This window comes from Poecilia reticulata, linkage group LG16, assembly GCF_000633615.1.
Source record: "Poecilia reticulata strain Guanapo linkage group LG16, Guppy_female_1.0+MT, whole genome shotgun sequence".
Taxonomy (NCBI): Eukaryota; Metazoa; Chordata; class Actinopteri; order Cyprinodontiformes; family Poeciliidae; genus Poecilia; species Poecilia reticulata.
In genome coordinates, this window is record NC_024346.1 from 3,702,218 (window position 1) to 3,720,009 (window position 17,792).

Genomic DNA, 17,792 nt, shown 5'->3' on the forward strand with positions numbered 1-17,792 from the left:
CCTTAGAGGAACCATCTTTTCAACAGTTTACGGTTTTCTTTCACTACACACCCAAAAACCAGTTTTATAGTATAAACTGCTCCATGCTAGAAAAAAGTGGTTGATATTGGGACAAACTACAGACTTCTGTGTGTGTGGAGTCTGATTACTTGGAGACAGAGCGCTATAAAACTTTGCATTCAGGACTAGCTCTAAGAGAAACTTTTCTTCTAACCCTTATATTTTTTAAGAGAAAAATGAAACAATCAGATTTTCATCCATGCTAGGCAAAGGAATAAAAAATAAGTGAGGCACAAGTTGCTCCAATTCCTATTTTAAATTATGCCTGACTAAATGATGGACCAGAATTTGTTAGCCTGTCTGACAGACATTAATTAAAATCTACTCAATTACTACACAAATGTTTTGTTTTTGTTTTGTTTTTTTGCTTTGGCTTTTAAAAAAATATACATCTTCTGCACACTGAAGTCAAAAACTTGCAAGAAATTGCACTATTAGCATGTCATGATAGTCATGAGATTGTCATACAGCGTTTAAGGTACTGGGATGCAGTGGCGCAACTACACATTATTCAGGTGGATGCGAAAACGTAGATCGGCGCCCCCCTCCCCCGAGGGAAGGAGCGTCAGGGTCAAGGAGCAACGCTCACTCGCTTTACCACCCCCCAGGCGACGATGCGTGAAGGGTAAAACTCGCTACATTTACCTCGTTATGTGCGCGAGGTGAAGGAGCGTAAGGCGCGCTGAAGTGTATGGGAAAACATCATCGGCGCGCCGCCCCCTCCAGACGATGCTTTGGCGCCCCCTCTGGTGCTGCGCCCCTATGCGTTGCATACCCTGCATACCCACTTTTTGCGCCACTGCTGGGATGGTATGAGTTACAACATTTAATTTCTCTTTGCAATAAATAAAGGTTTTTTATTATTATTGAATTGAATTTAGCTTAAATATTCTTATATTTGCATGTCTCTGCATCAGGTAAACTGACTGAAAGAGCAAGAACAAAAATCTGAGAAGACGATTTTGCAGCTGTGGATCAGGTTCGATCCACAGCTGCAGTGATGTCACCTCTGATGTGTCTGTGTGGGTATAAAAGATACGTGTGGAAACTGGATGTAATCTGCACATGCTCTTTGGGTTTTTGTGTGGGCCACAGGGAAAACAATAAAAAGAAACAAACCCTGCACATTCCACTCCTCAAAAGCTTTGTTCACATGCAGCTGTTATGCATTACCTACTTCACTTCCATAAGTTCCGCATGCTTTAGTTTGATGTGGACACAATTAAAACCACATTCGGTCATTTTTTTAAATGACCTAAAATAAGAAATGTGAAGCCTCACATCTTTTAATCTGTGAGCTGGAATGCCCAGGTAAAACTACTGTTATCATTTAATCATTGACAATGTATACTTTACCCACCTAATACCTGTAAAAACAAACGCATAATAGTAATAAGACAGAATTTTAAATATTCATTCAGATTTTATTCAACTATTCTCCTTATATGTATAATTTGCAAGTCATGCTGCCATTAGTTCTCTGTTTTTGTTTACATAGAAATTGCCTCCCAGACCTTTTCTACTGTTATTAAAATTGATCAGTATTAAAGGAACTCATAAATTTGACTGCATTGGATTATAATTTAAACTATGACAAATTGCAACATGCAGCCAACATGAGCTGCTCATATTGGCTGCATGTTGGAGTAGCTCAGTTACATTAGACCTGGTTTGTCACCAATTGTGCATCTTTGGACAATTATTCCCTCTGGTTTTGGATGATGTGCAACTGGAAAGATTTTTGCTCTTGTGTTTTTAATTTTAGAAAGTTGTTATGACAACAAGAACTTGTTTTTACAACAAGTTCTTGTTGCTTTTGGAAGCAGCTGAGTTGCATCTCAAAAGCTCAAATAATACCTGAATTATAACCCAGCTCAGATCTCAGATCTAAAGAGGAGTGGCAAAAGCAAATTAGGTGGATTATCAATGTTTGCCATCAACTGATGGTATCACCCATGACATGTTAATGTGAAATATTATCTCTGTTGCCTCAATATTGAGCTGTTAGCTTTTTACGACAGTCATGAGACCATCATACAGCAACAATATTCAGTCAGAGGCCTCCTCAGATTCGCTGTAAGACTGACTGCTATCAGAGTTCCTTCCTCCCTACAGCATCACCACAACGACTCTTTGAAGACACATGGATGATATGAGCTATGATAACATTTGTCTTTTGGACAAAAACAGTACTTTTGAATGGAATTTTATTAAACTGAAATAGGACAGCGTGTCACACAGAATGGGATGTGCCTCAGGATGATACTCATTGTAAATTGGTGCCATATAAATAATCTATAAAAAAATGTAATGTTCAATCAGCATTTGTGGGAGTGTTATAATGCAAAACCTTAAAAAGGTTATGACAGATAATTTGTTTCCATCAAACTAAAACTGACTAAATCAAACACTAATGAGTATCTAGGGAAACTAGAGCTGGAATGTCCAGATAAAACTACAGTAGTGAAGGGAGTCTGGGTAGGTATGGATCTGGGTCAGTTACTTTTTAGGGTAAAATTGGAACAACATATCAGGGAAATCATTTCTCTTACACTACTAAGACAGTCATGACGCTGACAAAGTATGTGCTTAAAAATAAAAGCTTGTGAGTCTCTGTCAAATGATGCATGCAAGAAATATGATATTACTGTGTAAACTCCATAGCGTATGAAAGGAAAAATGTATAAAAATGCATATTTACATTTTTCTGAGTGAGGAAATGTGTGTACGGGTCAGAGACTTTTTCTAAGTATCACATAACAGGAACATAAACACTCGACAGCCGTCTTTTCCTGTATATATAGTAGAGTGCATGTTTGGAAAGTATTTAGAGCACCATTGATGATTAGTACATTTTTAACAGAAAAAATATATTTTCAAATGCAGCATACAGAGGTTCAGTATGCGTCGGGCAGACATGTCCGTCTGTCTGTCTGTCTTTTTAACGACTACTTGTTCTAATCTATCTAGGACTGCAAGCAAAACACTTACCTTTTGGATTAAGCTCTGCAGAAAGTAGGAAGAGAAGAAGTAAAAATAAAACATACATTCTGAGAGCTCAGAAATATGAAACTGTACAACTGCAATCCAGTAATAGATAAAAGAGGAAGAGGACTTTAATGGGAAGCAGATCCTTTAGTTTTCAGGACCCTCTCCACGCCTATGGAACCAGCTCCTAGTTTTAATTTAGCCTTAAAATTATTGATTTTGTTGATCTATAATTATAGATTATAATTATATAATCTATAATTATAGATTATAGTTAATAGTTCACATTTAAAATTGGAGTTATGTTTCTTAGATTAAAAGGCTCATCTGTGTAGCATGGTAACCAATGCTGCCAACAGCTATAAGCGATCTCCCTCTCCTGTTGTCTACTTTTTTACTTTTCTTTAACATAAAAATACTCCTGCATTGGTTTATTTTTTTACTTTTATTTCAGTCAGTCATGGCAGGCAGGTTCTGCTGGTTTTTTCTTTCTGTTAAGGGAGTTTTTCCTCTGCGCTGTCGCTCCATGCATGATCAGTCTGAGGAATCGCTCTAAAGTCAACAACACAGGCAACTGTCTACAGTCTCTATTGTCGTCCAGGAGGAGTGAATGCTGCAAGCTGGATTTTTTCACTGGATTTTCTTGTAAAAAAAATTTCAAGCAATCTGAATAATGAACTTTATTGTTTGATAACTAGGATCATTTGAAATCTATGATTGGATTGACGTGTTATGAATTGGTGGTATCCAAATAAATGGAATTGAATCAAACCTATCTCATCAATATGTGAATGTAGAGAAATGTTAAGACATCTTATGAAATGGTTTTTCCTGCCAAGTCAAAATCAAACAGTTCAGCTAAAGGAGGATGTTGCAAGTGAGCCAAGCTGACACTGAATAGGAGGAGACATCCTCAAAAATTAGAAAAAGTTTATTACAAGCTGGACTGAGAGAAATAGCCAAATAAAATATGTACGAGTAAGTATGTGTACAGCACAAACTATGGAGTGTAAATATAAACCGCTGTATGCCATGTCACACTGAGGACACCTGCCAAACAACATATGAGATGCTTAAAAGGAAAACACACAAGACTGAGCATCTCTATCCCTGCTCCTCAGGGCTATGTTTTACCAGCTGTTCTGGGATTTGAAAAGTCTGTCTGTTGCTTCTCTAACCTTTAAGCCACAGCAATAGAAGCCAGGAAGATTAAGATCTGATTTGATTGGTTAAAGAGGATTTCCTTGGAAGGTGAATGGGAAGCAGATGGATGCGTTGCAAGCCAATAGAAATGGGAAGGAGGTGCAGAGTGAAAAAGATCCCCTGGCAAAATTGATGAAAGTCACGCTTTCATATGGGTGTCTCCGTTTACTGTAAAAACTCTGGCTTTCTCACCGTCTCTCGTGTCATAGCCTCATTTAAACTTAATGGGGAAAAAATATGATTTTTTTTTCTTAACTGGTTCAGAAACATCTTCAGCTTTCGCCAAGTTATTAGCAGTCAAAAATCGGTAAAATGCCTCCTTTATGGTACTCTAAAAAATCATTTAATATTTGTCTACTTTACACAGCCAAGAAGATCATTAAGTATGACTAAATCCAAGACTCCTCATGGACACTTCCTCTGGTTTCTGCTGTTGCCGGGCAGAAAATGACACGTCACTAACACAAAAACCAAGTGTCCTGGTTATAACTTCAGTTTTGAATTCATTCAGGAAGCAGTGTTATTGTTGCATATTTAGTCTATCAGGACCTCTAAGGAGGAAACATAGCTGTTAGCTATTGTAATTTAAAACTAACATATCAAATTGTCCCTGTAATATTTTTTTTCTGAAACATTTTAACAGTTGCATTTATATAGAATTTCTACCAATATAACATTTTGGAAAATTATAGGTGACTTGGATACAAGCTAAATAAATCTGTATAGTTTTATCTTTTTAATCCATCTGTTTTATCAGATGATTTTATTGGAGAGATGATTTTATTGGACAATGAATGGTCAATTGCAGTTTTGTCATTGCAGGGAAACGGAGGCTTTGGCATCACAAAAATAAATACATTTAAAACATCAGCTGTGTGGATTTAGAAAGTTAGAAACCCTTCAGGCATCCAAGCAGACTGAATTACTTCAACTACTCTTCATAATGTCAAGGACCAGCATACTTAGCAACCTTTTTAAGTCTATCAGTGCAACAAAGAATTACATTTTTGACAATGAACATTTCCAAGATACATTTGGTGAAAACTAAGCCTCTCAAAGAAATCAAAAGTTACAAATAAGTTTCTAATATAAAATGTAACAAAATGAAAAATAAGGATGAAGAAGCAATGCTGAATTACATGCTACCTCCAAAATCTTCTAAGCTTTTGTATGATACTCACTAACAAAGGCAGCTAAAAACATAAACTGCTTGGCACAAGGGATGAGAAATGCCAACAAAAAAATCATTGCAAGTGAATTTCAAACATGGTGTTCCAACAAACTGATGCAGCTCCTGGAAACATGGGTATGTGGAGATGTTGGTCATCCTCCAAAACTCAGTAAAACAGGAGAAAACACAGACAGTTAGCTTGAACCTTTGGTTTTAAGTTGCCGTAGTAACCAATGAATCATGGCTGGCCATGTTTTATGGAAAGTATCATCCGCATGCGACTATTCGTCACTCACATGAAAATAATCAGTATGTACGCAAGCTAACAATGCTCTGTAAATGCCAGCCTGACCACTTGATCCCATTCAAGTGTGTTTGTGCAAAGCCCACTCTCAGGGTTTTAGAAAAATCACAGAGGGGCACTAATGAAATTCTTTCTAGATTGTAACAGCTCTTGCCATCATCAGGCCTCCTTTGAAGGTTTTAAGAAGTCAACAGTCTTCTTAAATGTCAAAGCCTTTGTAGAGCTTAAAGATGGACACAGTAGCCTCAGGGTGGGATTGTGTTATGCGGAGTAGGGTGGTGTGGAGGCGTAATCATCAGCCCTGGGTGGCAGAGAATACAAAGTGTTGCATTCCTTCCAAGCCAGAACAGCATTTTGGGGATGAGAAGTGATGAGGCACTACTGCAGATTAGCACAGAAGAAACACAGAAAATTACAACCAAACTCTACCACGTTGCTACAGGAATGCTCCTGGAGAGAACCACTTGGCATCTCACCACAAGATGGTTTACTGCAGTGGACACAGAGTTTCAGAGCAAAACCAACTCTTTATTAAAACAATGTTGGGCCTGGCAACGATATTCTATTGGCATGCTAACCCACACTCTGGTGTCAAGTGTTAAGGAAAGCAGTTGGCATGATGCGACGATGATGTGGTAAAGGTTTAATTAGGTTTAGGTTGTAAAACATGTGTCGGTTTGGGAAAAGATTATGAATTGTGTTGAAGTGTCAGGATAAAAACAGCACACCACAAAGTCAGAAAAAAGTAATACAATACCTCTTTGCCTATCTGGAATTGTTAGCATCTATGATACAGCTTTTTTTTTTTGCACGCTTGCAAAGCGTAAATGTATGCATTTTCTCTGAGGCAAATTTGGAGTTGTGGAAATATTTTCAGTGTCAAAAGACACTGAAACTAAAAGAGTGCCACCTTTCAATGTATCACCATACATAAGCTAGAGTGGCTAAACTACAAGCTGAATATCTACACTTCCTGACCATCTCTGCTTGCGGCACTGATGTGTTCAATAATTAGTTTCTCTATTGTCCAGGGTGCCAAGCTTAAAGCACTCAGGACCTTTTCCAGAGCTTTTAAAATTGTTTAGATTTATTTTAATTATTTATAAGTCATGCTGATACAGCAGCTAGGACAGTTTTTACTTTGACAACATATATTGCGGCATATTCGCTCCAGCTGAATTGATTTCTTCAGGTAATAAAAGGCTCTATAGACAATTTTAAGGCTTAGTAGACAGTTGAGAAATTAGCTGCAAGAAACTTTAATCTCTTATAACCCATTGTCAATTTTTCCTTGCTCCACTCATAACATACTGCCATTGTTTTGTTTCTTTATATTCCCAGGATTAGGGCTAGGGTTAGGGTGATATCCTGCTTTCCAACTCTTCTTTTGACTCTTACAGTGTCTTATTTTACCCTTATTTTTTCTATTTATTCAGACATCTTTTCACGCGAGTATAGCTTAGTACCTGCTGTGTTGGGAAACTAACCTATGTCTCTTTTCTTTCCATCTTAAATCAAACTTTTCTAATGCCTAACGCCCAACAAGTGGCTTCCAAAACTCAAAATCACTTTCCAACATGCTCTCGTTAAGCTGCTTTGCTTTTAAGGCCCATTGAAATACTCCAGACTTCTTATTTTCAACTATTTATAGCATCACAATAACCCTTAACAAGAAAGAAACACTTCCCAATATTTCCAGACATTTCACATTAAGTGTGCTTCTGGGGAGGAAAAACTGTTCCACCAACAGAGGTCTGCCAAAGCAAATGTAATCCAAGGGAAACAATAGCACAAAACATAAGGTTTTTTTCATGACCTGATTTCCGAACAAATGCAGATCTTTTTTTTCTTTTTTTTTTCTGTGACATTTAAAAATAAAGAGTGGTTCTGTTGCTTTGGAAAGTTATATCTTCCAGAAATATTGCAAAACCTGGAAACAGATGCCTGGAGGCAGCAAGGGGATGAACTGGGCTCATCTGGAAAGAGCCCAAATGTCATTACACCATTCCAGTTCTCTGTTAGCAGATGGTGTTCAGCCCTGTCACACAACCCTAGTTTTGATGTTACAGACCAGACACCTGCTAACTTCATAAGGTTTTTGGTGCTAATGCTCCAGATATTGAAGAACATTTTCCATCTACTATAAATATAAGTTTTATACATATCTTCTATATAAAAACTATCCTAAAGTAAAATCAAATGTGCATTCACCACAATGACTATTGCAACTGGTATTAGTTCCTTACAACTTTACAAATGAACAAAATTAAACATTTCATAAATATGTGCACAGTTAGAAATGAAATTTTGAGAATGGAGCTTCCATTCACTGCATATTGATAGCTAATCTGACAATTTTATAAAAGCTACAGAGGTGAGCCTGATGGTTCAAACAACATATGTGCCACTGCAACTTTACATAAAAACATCAGAACTCATGTGCTTCATGAGTAAAATCTCATGAAGCACATGAGATTTTACTTGAAAAAAAACCCAAAACTAATGCAATGTAAAAGTCATTACAAAAAATTGTAATCCGTCCACTCACCATCCTCAACAACACTGTGCCTGCTGTGCAACATCTATGGTTCCTGAGTCACCGTTTCTCAGGATCAAAGATGGTCCTTAGACATAAACACTGTTTGCACGAAGACCCAGCAGAAACTGTAATTTCTACAGCAACTCATGAAGTAAAATCTTCTACAACTACTACTACACTGTTTTTACTCAGTCATCTCTGTGTGGTTTGGCTCATCCATAAAACAGGACTAGACTGCATGAAACAATTAGGTCCACAGAGAGGATCATCAGGGCTTGTCTTCCCCCCTTGTACAAGTCAAGGGTCAGGAAAAGGGCAACTAACATCTCTGCAGACCTCACACATCCTGGACACAAACTGTTTAAGCTTTTGCCTCCAGGTCAACACGCTATTTGCAAAAACCAGCTGCCACAGAGACAGTTTCTCCCCCCAGGCTAACTCTCTGATGAAAACAATCAACATTGTACAGCCTCAGCTACTCTAGTGTAATATAATCATATTTGCAGTAAAACCTGCTTTTCTTTTTTGTTGTTTATGCAAAAATGACTGCACATACACACTGTTTATTTTATCCTATTATTTTTATTATATTGTTATGCTAGTAAAACCAAAGTTAAATTCCTTCCTTTAGCCAAAGAAGCTTCATTTGCAAACAAAGAATGACAACAAAATGTCTACGTTTTATTCCATCTAAGATAAACATCTGATGCTGCTAATAAAAACCAAACGCATCACAAGAGTCCTGTTACCTGTTGGCGCACTATAGGACACGACAATATCTCCGGTCAGATCAGCAGGGGGGTATTGGCCATTGAGGAAAGCTGAAAAAGCCACTTCTTTGGTTGAACCAACACCTGGGCAAAAAAAAAACAAACATATTTTTTTAACAACCAGATAAGGAACAGCTTTATTTTGTGTAGCTCCACCAGTGTAAATATAAAAAATTAACCCAGCTAACAAAAAATATCGAAATGATTTGTTTTCAGCAAACCTTTACATACTCATAAGAATTATTATTGGGAAGAATAACAACTATAAAATATTACATCTCTAAAAAATATGTTTATTGGAGTTGCAACTTTAACAAGGCAAACTATGACAGTATATCATAACTCTTTGCACGTTGTTGGCACTACTGTGTGAAAGTGGGTTTTTCAACAAACACTATTATCTTGAATTTCATACCTAAATTTAATAGAAATGAGAGGACAAGTAATAAAGAGTAAAAAACAGATTCAGACAAATATAACTTGAGTAAAGATAAAATGCATTTTGAAATTATTTCATGTGAAAAAGCTAATCCAATCAACCTGCCCTCACAGTATGCAGAAAATAATCTTCCCTAAACAACTGATTTCACAAACCATGGCAGCAACGCCCTGTATCAAAAATAGGTAAAGCCATTTTCATTGCTGTGAATGAATTTTTGCCCCCCTCATATGTGACAAAAACAAACACACAGTATCTGTAAAGGAGCAGATCCAGTTCCGTTGGACTGGACTTGAGTTTAGGCTTGGACTTTAGCATAATGCAAAAAAATGGCAGCAGAAAGTTTTACAAAATGGCCTGTAGTAAGTAGAAGCATTTTAATAGATGATGAAACCAGATCAAGAGAGAGTAACTTATTGCCTTGATGTTGGAATTATTCTAAAATCTACGATGTGTCAGTTTGCAAAATTCAATGCTACATTAATTTGGATGTGAAAATAAAGTTATAATAGATATTCTTAACTGATATCAGTTCAGCTTTCTAACTAAAAGGACACTGAATGATAAAATGGAAGTTGGTGTGTCAACCAGACAAGCAAACACACAGTCAGTTTTTTGAAGTTGATGACAAAACTGAACACTGTGTGCTCAATACTAACCAGATCCTTTAATGTGTACACACACACACACACACACACACACACACACACACACACACACCCCTACACACGCACACACACAGAGCTGCTCAAGCACTGCTTACGTTCAACATCACTATGCGAAGTGAAGACATAAAATAAAAGCTTCAACTGGAACTCTACTCTGTGTGTGCGTGTAAGTATATGTGGGGGTGAACCCAAGACTGAAATTACATGTACCATGAGAGATGGGTGATGACTTGTAGCTTCCTTTAAAACGCCTGAAAACCAACAGAAAGTAGAGGGGGAAAGAGAGCTGGGGAGAAAAGAGCAGGGATCAAATACGGCTGGAGAGGAAAGGATATATTACAGCTAATGGCTCCATGCAGTCAGACACACACACACGCATACAGGGCGGTATGTTGGTGAAATGGGGCGTGATGTTTTTGGGCCCAGTCTGTTACAGGTGACTGAATCCCGAGTGTATGTGCATGTGTCCAAATGGAAAAGCATAAAAGTCTGTGTAATTTCTCAATGTTAAGAGTAAAGAGTGTGTGAAAGTTTCTGAATCTGTATATCACTGAGGTTAGTAGGTTCAAGATGGAACGGTAAAAAACCTTGATGTGTTTAACTATGCGTGCACACAAACATGCCGAGCTGGTAGAGATTCAAGGGCTTCCTGGGGAGAACAGACAGATGAACCTGAGGCTAAACAGATGGAAAAAAATAGATAATAAAGAACTAAATTTAAACAGAAATACCTGATTTTTCACTTTTTAAATAATAATGCAAGACCATTTCTAAAACTGAAAAACAAATGAGAAAATAAGCTTAAATGGAAAATACAATCTTGTATCATAAACCAGTAACACTGCTTTTTTATTCCAGTAGCTTATTTTTATGTCTTGTTTAATTGTTTAAGCATACGGTTAGTTCCCTCCCTGCTTGTCAGTCAGTCTGTCAACTGAAGGCTTTTAACCTCTGTGCCCTGAAGGTCACCCTGGTCAGACTGGCTTAAGTGCTTTAAGTGTTTTCAGTCCCGTTAAGACCAACAAACACCACCAAAGGAGACACAAAGTAATCCCTCTTCCTCTCTTTTCTTTCATTTCTCTTTAGCTCTTCATCATACATTGAAGCACATTCAGACAGGCCAGAACAAGAGCCGTGGGCATCAAATCTGTGAGCACCAGGTAATGCGCCTGACTGACCTCTGTGTCTGACCCAGTGAGACTGTTCAGACTGGCCCCAGTGTTCTCAGGCACATTAAGCCATTAGCACCCCATCCAAGAAAAACAAACTCCCTAAAGGAGACTGAAATCCCCTGCTTTACTACTGTACCTTTCTCTTCCTTTTCCAGTCCCTAACTTTCACCTTTATTCCACCTTCATAAACTATTTGCTTTTTCCATTTCTTTTCCGCTTTAACATTTTCCTTATCCACTAGTTTGCTTGGGGATCTTAGCTTTATGCCACCTCATCCCTTCATATTGTCTTATTTGATGATATACTTGTCTCTTTATGTATTCTTAAGGGAATGAAGGCTTAAGGGTTCAGGTATGCATACATACATACCAAGAAAAAGTTATCTGAGATAAGAAAAAATAAGCTTTCCATTGTCAAAACATTTTTATCTATCTTTTTTGTGCTTTGCCCTTTAAAATCTTATACAAAACGTCATACTTAAGGATAAGCCGAAAGAGCCTTCAACAGCCTTTCTAATCAAGTAAATATCTCGTGATTCATTCTAACCATGTTTGTTAGTAATAAAAAGTAAACAAAGGAACGGAGAACTTCTACTTCACCTGCTGGCATTTCTGCTAAATTTGTGTTCACTGTTACGGTTTGTAATGCGGCCAAAATCTAATCACAGAAGGTGCCTCACTACCGCTGAGAGTGATCTTGACACTGTTCAGAGAGTCGTAGTGTGTGTTCATGCCAGGGGCAGCTCACTCTCTCTGTCAGGGTTCAGGTTAAAGTACTTGGCGGCTCAGGTTAAACTGATGACGGACTTTGATGAAAAGGTTAGAGGTAATGAGGGGTGAAGATGGGGATCAATACCACACAAGGAGCAAGAGCCATGAGTGTGTTTCTCTTTCCAGTTCTCCCCATATGCAGATAATATCAAAACCAAAACAATGACAGGAAAACAAATATTAATGATAATATTTTGGCTCTTACCGTGGAATTACAGTGTGTGTATGATCTGTGTGTGAGATGCTAAACAATGATCTCATGGTTTTTATAGGCAAGGATTAGGTCAGGTCACATAAAATGTGCCTGTTGAAAATCATAAATGCATTAATATTGCTATCATGCTAGCATGCTGACATGTAGGTACCAAACTAAACTGGATAACAGAGCAGAATGTATTTGTAGTGACAATAAACTACAAGAAAATGTTCCGGCTGACTGGAGAAATATGGTTGCCTTCAAAATTATTTGCATCTTGAGGAAAGATGTAGACAAAGTCCGTAAAATAACAGGTTGCTATAGAAATAGTTGAGCCACATATCCTTCTTGGTTTGAGTTGTACCAACATATACATAAGTCCTATTTAAGCATTACTGGCCACAGGAGGGTAGGTATATATTCCTGAAACTTAATAAAGATCAGTAAGTAACTCAGCATGTTATTTAGTTATTCCCATTTTCAACAATAGCGAGGAGAAAAACAGCTTTTTGTCAATTCACATGTATAACTCAAGTCATGGATTACAAATTAAAAGTATCTAGATATTGCTATCAACCTAAAAATAATAAAGCACAATATATATTTGTTTAATATAATGACATAAATACCTTTAGCATGTATGATTTTGTTGAAAACACTTATTTCTGAACAAATTAAGCTAAATTAAAGGTTGGGTTTTTGAAAATTGTTATTGTATAGCAACGTTGCTGCGATAAAACATTTATTTGTTTGAAGCTTTTCAGACATTTGACAACTGCTGTGGTTGTTGTAGACATATCTTTAATGAAACTTTATTATGCTCTTCTATCTTCATTGTTTCAATTAACCTTTTTGTTCTTCAGATAATTAAAGTATGTGTCATTCCAGTGTCGTAAATGGGAATACAGGAAGATGGTGAGAGAAACAACAAAGGGGTCATTAGAGCAGGAAAAAGTAAAGACATTTTAGAAGGAATGAATGAAAGAAAAAATCTGCAAAAGGAAAAGATGAAATGAAATGGCGAGAAAATAAGTGAAGAGAAGGAGGGAGCAGGCCTTACGAGTGGGAACGGGAGGCAGAACAAAGGAGGTAGTGTGTTGAACAGGGGATTGAGCCGCCATCTGAGACGAATAAAAACTGGAATAACAATAAAAGTCAGAGGGCGCTACTTCCCCTACTCTTTACACACATCGTTCACCGCATGTAGGTTTGTGCTCGCACGTGTATCAATGACATTTTACCACTTTTTGTTTCATTTTATTCATTTTGGTTACTCAAATTCACACCTATAATGAAGGTTTGTAAACATGTGGACACATTCTAACCAGAGGAATCAAACACAAAGTATGTTCACACAGCCAACAGCTCTACGAAAAGAGCAGAAACAGAGTTACACAGACCCTTGATTTTACTCATGTAGCTTGTGTGTTTATATGTTTGGAGGAAATCTTTATGAAAAAACTGCATTCCTTTAAACAGGAAAATGATCAACTGAGAGAAAGAGAGACTGTAAAAAAAAAAAAAAACTAATGAAAACCAGACTGAGAAGGTGTCACAGCAGCACTGTTATAATATTGCTTGTTGCTGGCTGGTGTTTCTCTAAATTGCCAACAGATTTTCACATAACATCCATTACTTTGTCACAATTATTTCGATAACTAGTGACCAGCAAAAGCTATCCAATGAGGAACGTGCATTAAAACTTAGAAACAGTTTTACCTCCTGGAACAGATTCAGTTTGACAGTATCCAAGGCAGAATTAAAAAAAAGTAAAAGGATTACGAGAAAAATGAATAAGTTATTGTTGTATAATATTTCACTAGCAGTTTTAGATTCAACAGTAAATAGAAATTAGATTCTTTTATAGCAGACCTGGGCACTTAGCCCACGGGTGCAGCCTTAGTCTTAAGGATTTATTTACTGAGGTCAAAGGTAAAGTGTCTCTGTTTGCAAAGACAAATTGGTATTTCTTTGGAGATTATAGCTTGAAAAACATTACCATAAAAAAAATCAGTTCTCAATATGGCGTTGCACTTTTTGCAACCAGAAGCTAATAAAACACTAAAAAAAACTGATGCATAGTTTTTAGTCATGATCACGTGTTTTGTAATGAGCCACTAAGACCCTGACAAACATTTTTATTAATGTTTCCCTTTTGTACAATTATTGGCACACAGATGTTTTATAGTATACACCAAGGTTCTAACAAAGAAAAAAATTAATAAATAAATCAACAACTATTATTCATTCCCCTCCTAGATTAAAAATGATTTTAATTTAATCTGACGAGAAATTAGGTAGTCACCTATATAAAATAATGTAAACAGTGTATTTTAAAAATAGATATTTCATCACTTACATTTTAAACAGAGTACTCATTACTCAATAATAATCTCCATTGGTATTACAACAACTAAACATTTCCTTTAATCACTGATCAGCTTCTTACATAATAAGGATCAAATCTTTGAGGTTGGAAGACCTCCTCGCAATCACCCTAATATGTAGCTCCTTCTTCAATTAGATTTATGTCTGGACTCTGACTGGACCACTTGAAATCAAAAGTTGGTGAAATTAAAATTTACTTTAAAAGTAAATCTGCCAGGGTTATGAATAATGTTGGGCTTAACTACCTGGTTCTGAAAAAAAAAAAAAACTGAAATGGAAAGAATATTTCTGTGGAGATCTAAACTAAAAAGATGATCTCCCAATGTTCTTCTTTAAAGAACAAACAGTCCAAAACATTGGAAACTGTTAATACTTAAGATAAATTGGGATTTTTTTTTCATGTCATTTCAGTCCTAACATCAACCAGTTCTGGTAGACAGTGCTGCTGCTTTGACCTTCCACCAGAAAATGAATTAAAGTGGTTTCCTTCTGTGTAAATAGGAATGTGATAAATGGGTGCACTAATTCTTAATGCACTGGTAGATTTAGACTACCACTGAATTAAAACAGGGCCGTATTTCATTTGTCTGATGGTATTAATGTTGGGCAAGCAGAATTAGTGCTTAGGGATGAACAAAGTCTCCAAAGTGGATAAAAGTCGATGGAAAATTTTCTGCAATGCTATACCTGAATGTGTGTTTGTGAATTATGTTCTATGGCCAGAAGCATTTCAATGGTTGATTTCTGTTAGTAAAAATAAAAAAGGACGACAAAAACAAGCAACACTATTTTACTGTAGATATTCGACATTTTCTGAGCTCGCTATAATGACACGTGTCATTTGAATGCATTTAAGCAGACATGGATAAGCATGTGCAAAAAATCCGATATCCCTGTGAGTGCTTGTGTGTGTAATTGTTCTTCCTTGAATGTATGCCTTTCAGAGGCTTCTGGGTTTGACCAGCTTGAATGCTACCTAAACTCATATAAACAAAGCATCTCTTTGGTGGCGTAAATGTGACGGGATAATGACTCGTACCCTCTGATCTTCCACATAAACAGTGAAACTTGAAGAGCTGGTGCCAAAACAGAAAGCTTAGAGCAACTAAACCCACCAGAAACATCCACCATTTTTCCCTTCATGGAATGTTTTTTGGGAAAATGTATTTTTGACTTACTTTGAGTTTTTCTGGCAGATCTTTAATTGTTTACTCTAACAGAGAAACCAAGTTTTACTTTAGGTTACAGATTATATTTTTGTGGCAGCTGGGTGCTATAAATTACAAACATCTTTTCCACTTGCTCTATACATTGTTACTGTTTCTATATTTAGCTGTGGGTTTTCTTATCCTATGGAATATTATTGTCAAAACTCTTAAAATTCTTAATTTCTCATATGGCTATTGTAAAAAAGAGAATATGGGAATAAAAGAAAAAAAAAGAAAAAAAATACATGACAAATTGAGCATGTTAACAAAATACATGTAAATGGAAAAAAAAAAAAACTAAAACTCATGAGGAATGTACCATGCTGTGCAGCCGGTGCATCATGCTTGCATTAACAGCTGTAGAGGTCATGTGCAGCATATGCACAGATAAGAATCGTCTGTGGTAAGAGGCTTTTCATTTCTGAATGCATGGATCATGAATCATAGGTAAGCAGTGGTCACTTTGAGTCAGGACTTAGAATAAATGGATGGTCCTCCAACCAGCTGCGAATGCTTCTCACATCTTGAAATCATAAATTCACAATCCACTCTGGTCCTTCTCAAAGAGCTTGGTGTCTACTCCTCTGTGATGGATGAGGGTTTCAGCGCACGTCAGGAGCAGTTTTGGAATTACAATAAAAGGGGAATTTTCTGTTAGTAATCCAGCTTTTATGCCTGACTACATGGCTCCAGAAAATAGCTGCCAACATGGTTCACTGTGTTAGTATAACCTGTGGACTTTCACTTGACATGTGACCTCATAATCTTGAGTGAGATTTACTCTTTCATTATGACAAGTGTGCAGATTAAAAGAGAACAAGCTAAGATTGATAAGGTAACACCATTTTATTCAAAGCTTCAGTCCAGATAAATCTACTGTGGCTGGGATGTGTTTGTACAAACCAAGCAAGGAGCAGATTATTCATGCTTGGCTGCTTTTTCCTATTTTAGGGAGTTGCTACATTTGGTTTATTATTTCTTAGGAGGAGTCACTGGTGTAAATTTGTTTTAACAGACAACAAAACCTCCTGACACACAGAGCACCAGTATGTCATCACTTATGACATATCTTTCTCTCCATGGAAAGATGATTCTCCTTATTTAGGTTTTATTGATGTGCTGCCATGAAAACAATTTTCTACTGAGTTAATTCAAGATTTCAAAATATGACTGAAGACAAATTACAGGGTTTTTCTATAGTTTGTAGAGGTGTTCAGCAGTGAGTATGACTTATTAAAATGCAATCAGCTCCAGCTTCATAATCATTTATTGAAAATCAGAAGTTTAAAGTTTTACTGAAACGACACCATTTTTTGTCAAACCATGAAATCAGGTGCAAAGTTCATTTCAGAATAGTCAAATGTACAAATGAGCCGAGAAGGAGTCAAATTACATTACTCTATGAATAAAATTAGAACAATAGTTGAAGAAATGGCCCCTTGTTAGTTGTTACATTAAGATTAAAATAACATTTCATTTTAATGAAGGCAAGACATCAAAGTTAATTGTTTGCACCAAGTACTCCAAATTATCACATATTTTTACAGAATGGTTTAATTGCAGCAAATATCGGTTCAGGATGTCCAACAGTGTCTAAAACTATGTTTCCATTACAAATGTGCGCAAAACTTTGTCAATCTTCTGCTAATGTAAAAAAAAAAAAACAACTTTGCAATTGTAGAGTTTCCATTAAATAAGAATCGCAACTAAAATTGAAGGTGAATACGTTTGTTCACACAAAAAGTCATTAAAGAACATCCATAATCCTCTGACCACTTCCTGTCATCTTTGTCTTTTCCACCAAAGGTAAGGTCTGGTTGTTGACCACATGACTTGTGTGGTGCAATAAAGATGTTTCCATTGCAGTTTTGCTAACTTCACTCATTTTGGTATGGTCAAAAAACCACAAGTTTTTC

General features: G+C 36.7%; 1 protein-coding gene across 6 annotated transcripts in view; it reads right to left on the reverse strand.

The window, feature by feature from the left end:
* bbs9 (Bardet-Biedl syndrome 9) overlaps nucleotides 1-17,792 on the reverse strand; it is a 144,754-nt gene that overhangs the window by 103,096 nt on the left and 23,866 nt on the right. For 5 of the 6 annotated variants that reach the window (XM_008430847.2, XM_008430851.2, XM_008430849.2 and 2 more), the window contains exons 14-15: nucleotides 9,015-9,119; nucleotides 3,052-3,066 (exon numbers count right to left, since the gene is read on the reverse strand). In XM_008430847.2, coding sequence (XP_008429069.1) covers nucleotides 3,052-3,066; nucleotides 9,015-9,119 — 120 coding nt within the window. The remainder of the gene's footprint in view (nucleotides 1-3,051; nucleotides 3,067-9,014; nucleotides 9,120-17,792) is intronic. The other variant, XM_008430848.2, reaches the window with a different exon arrangement.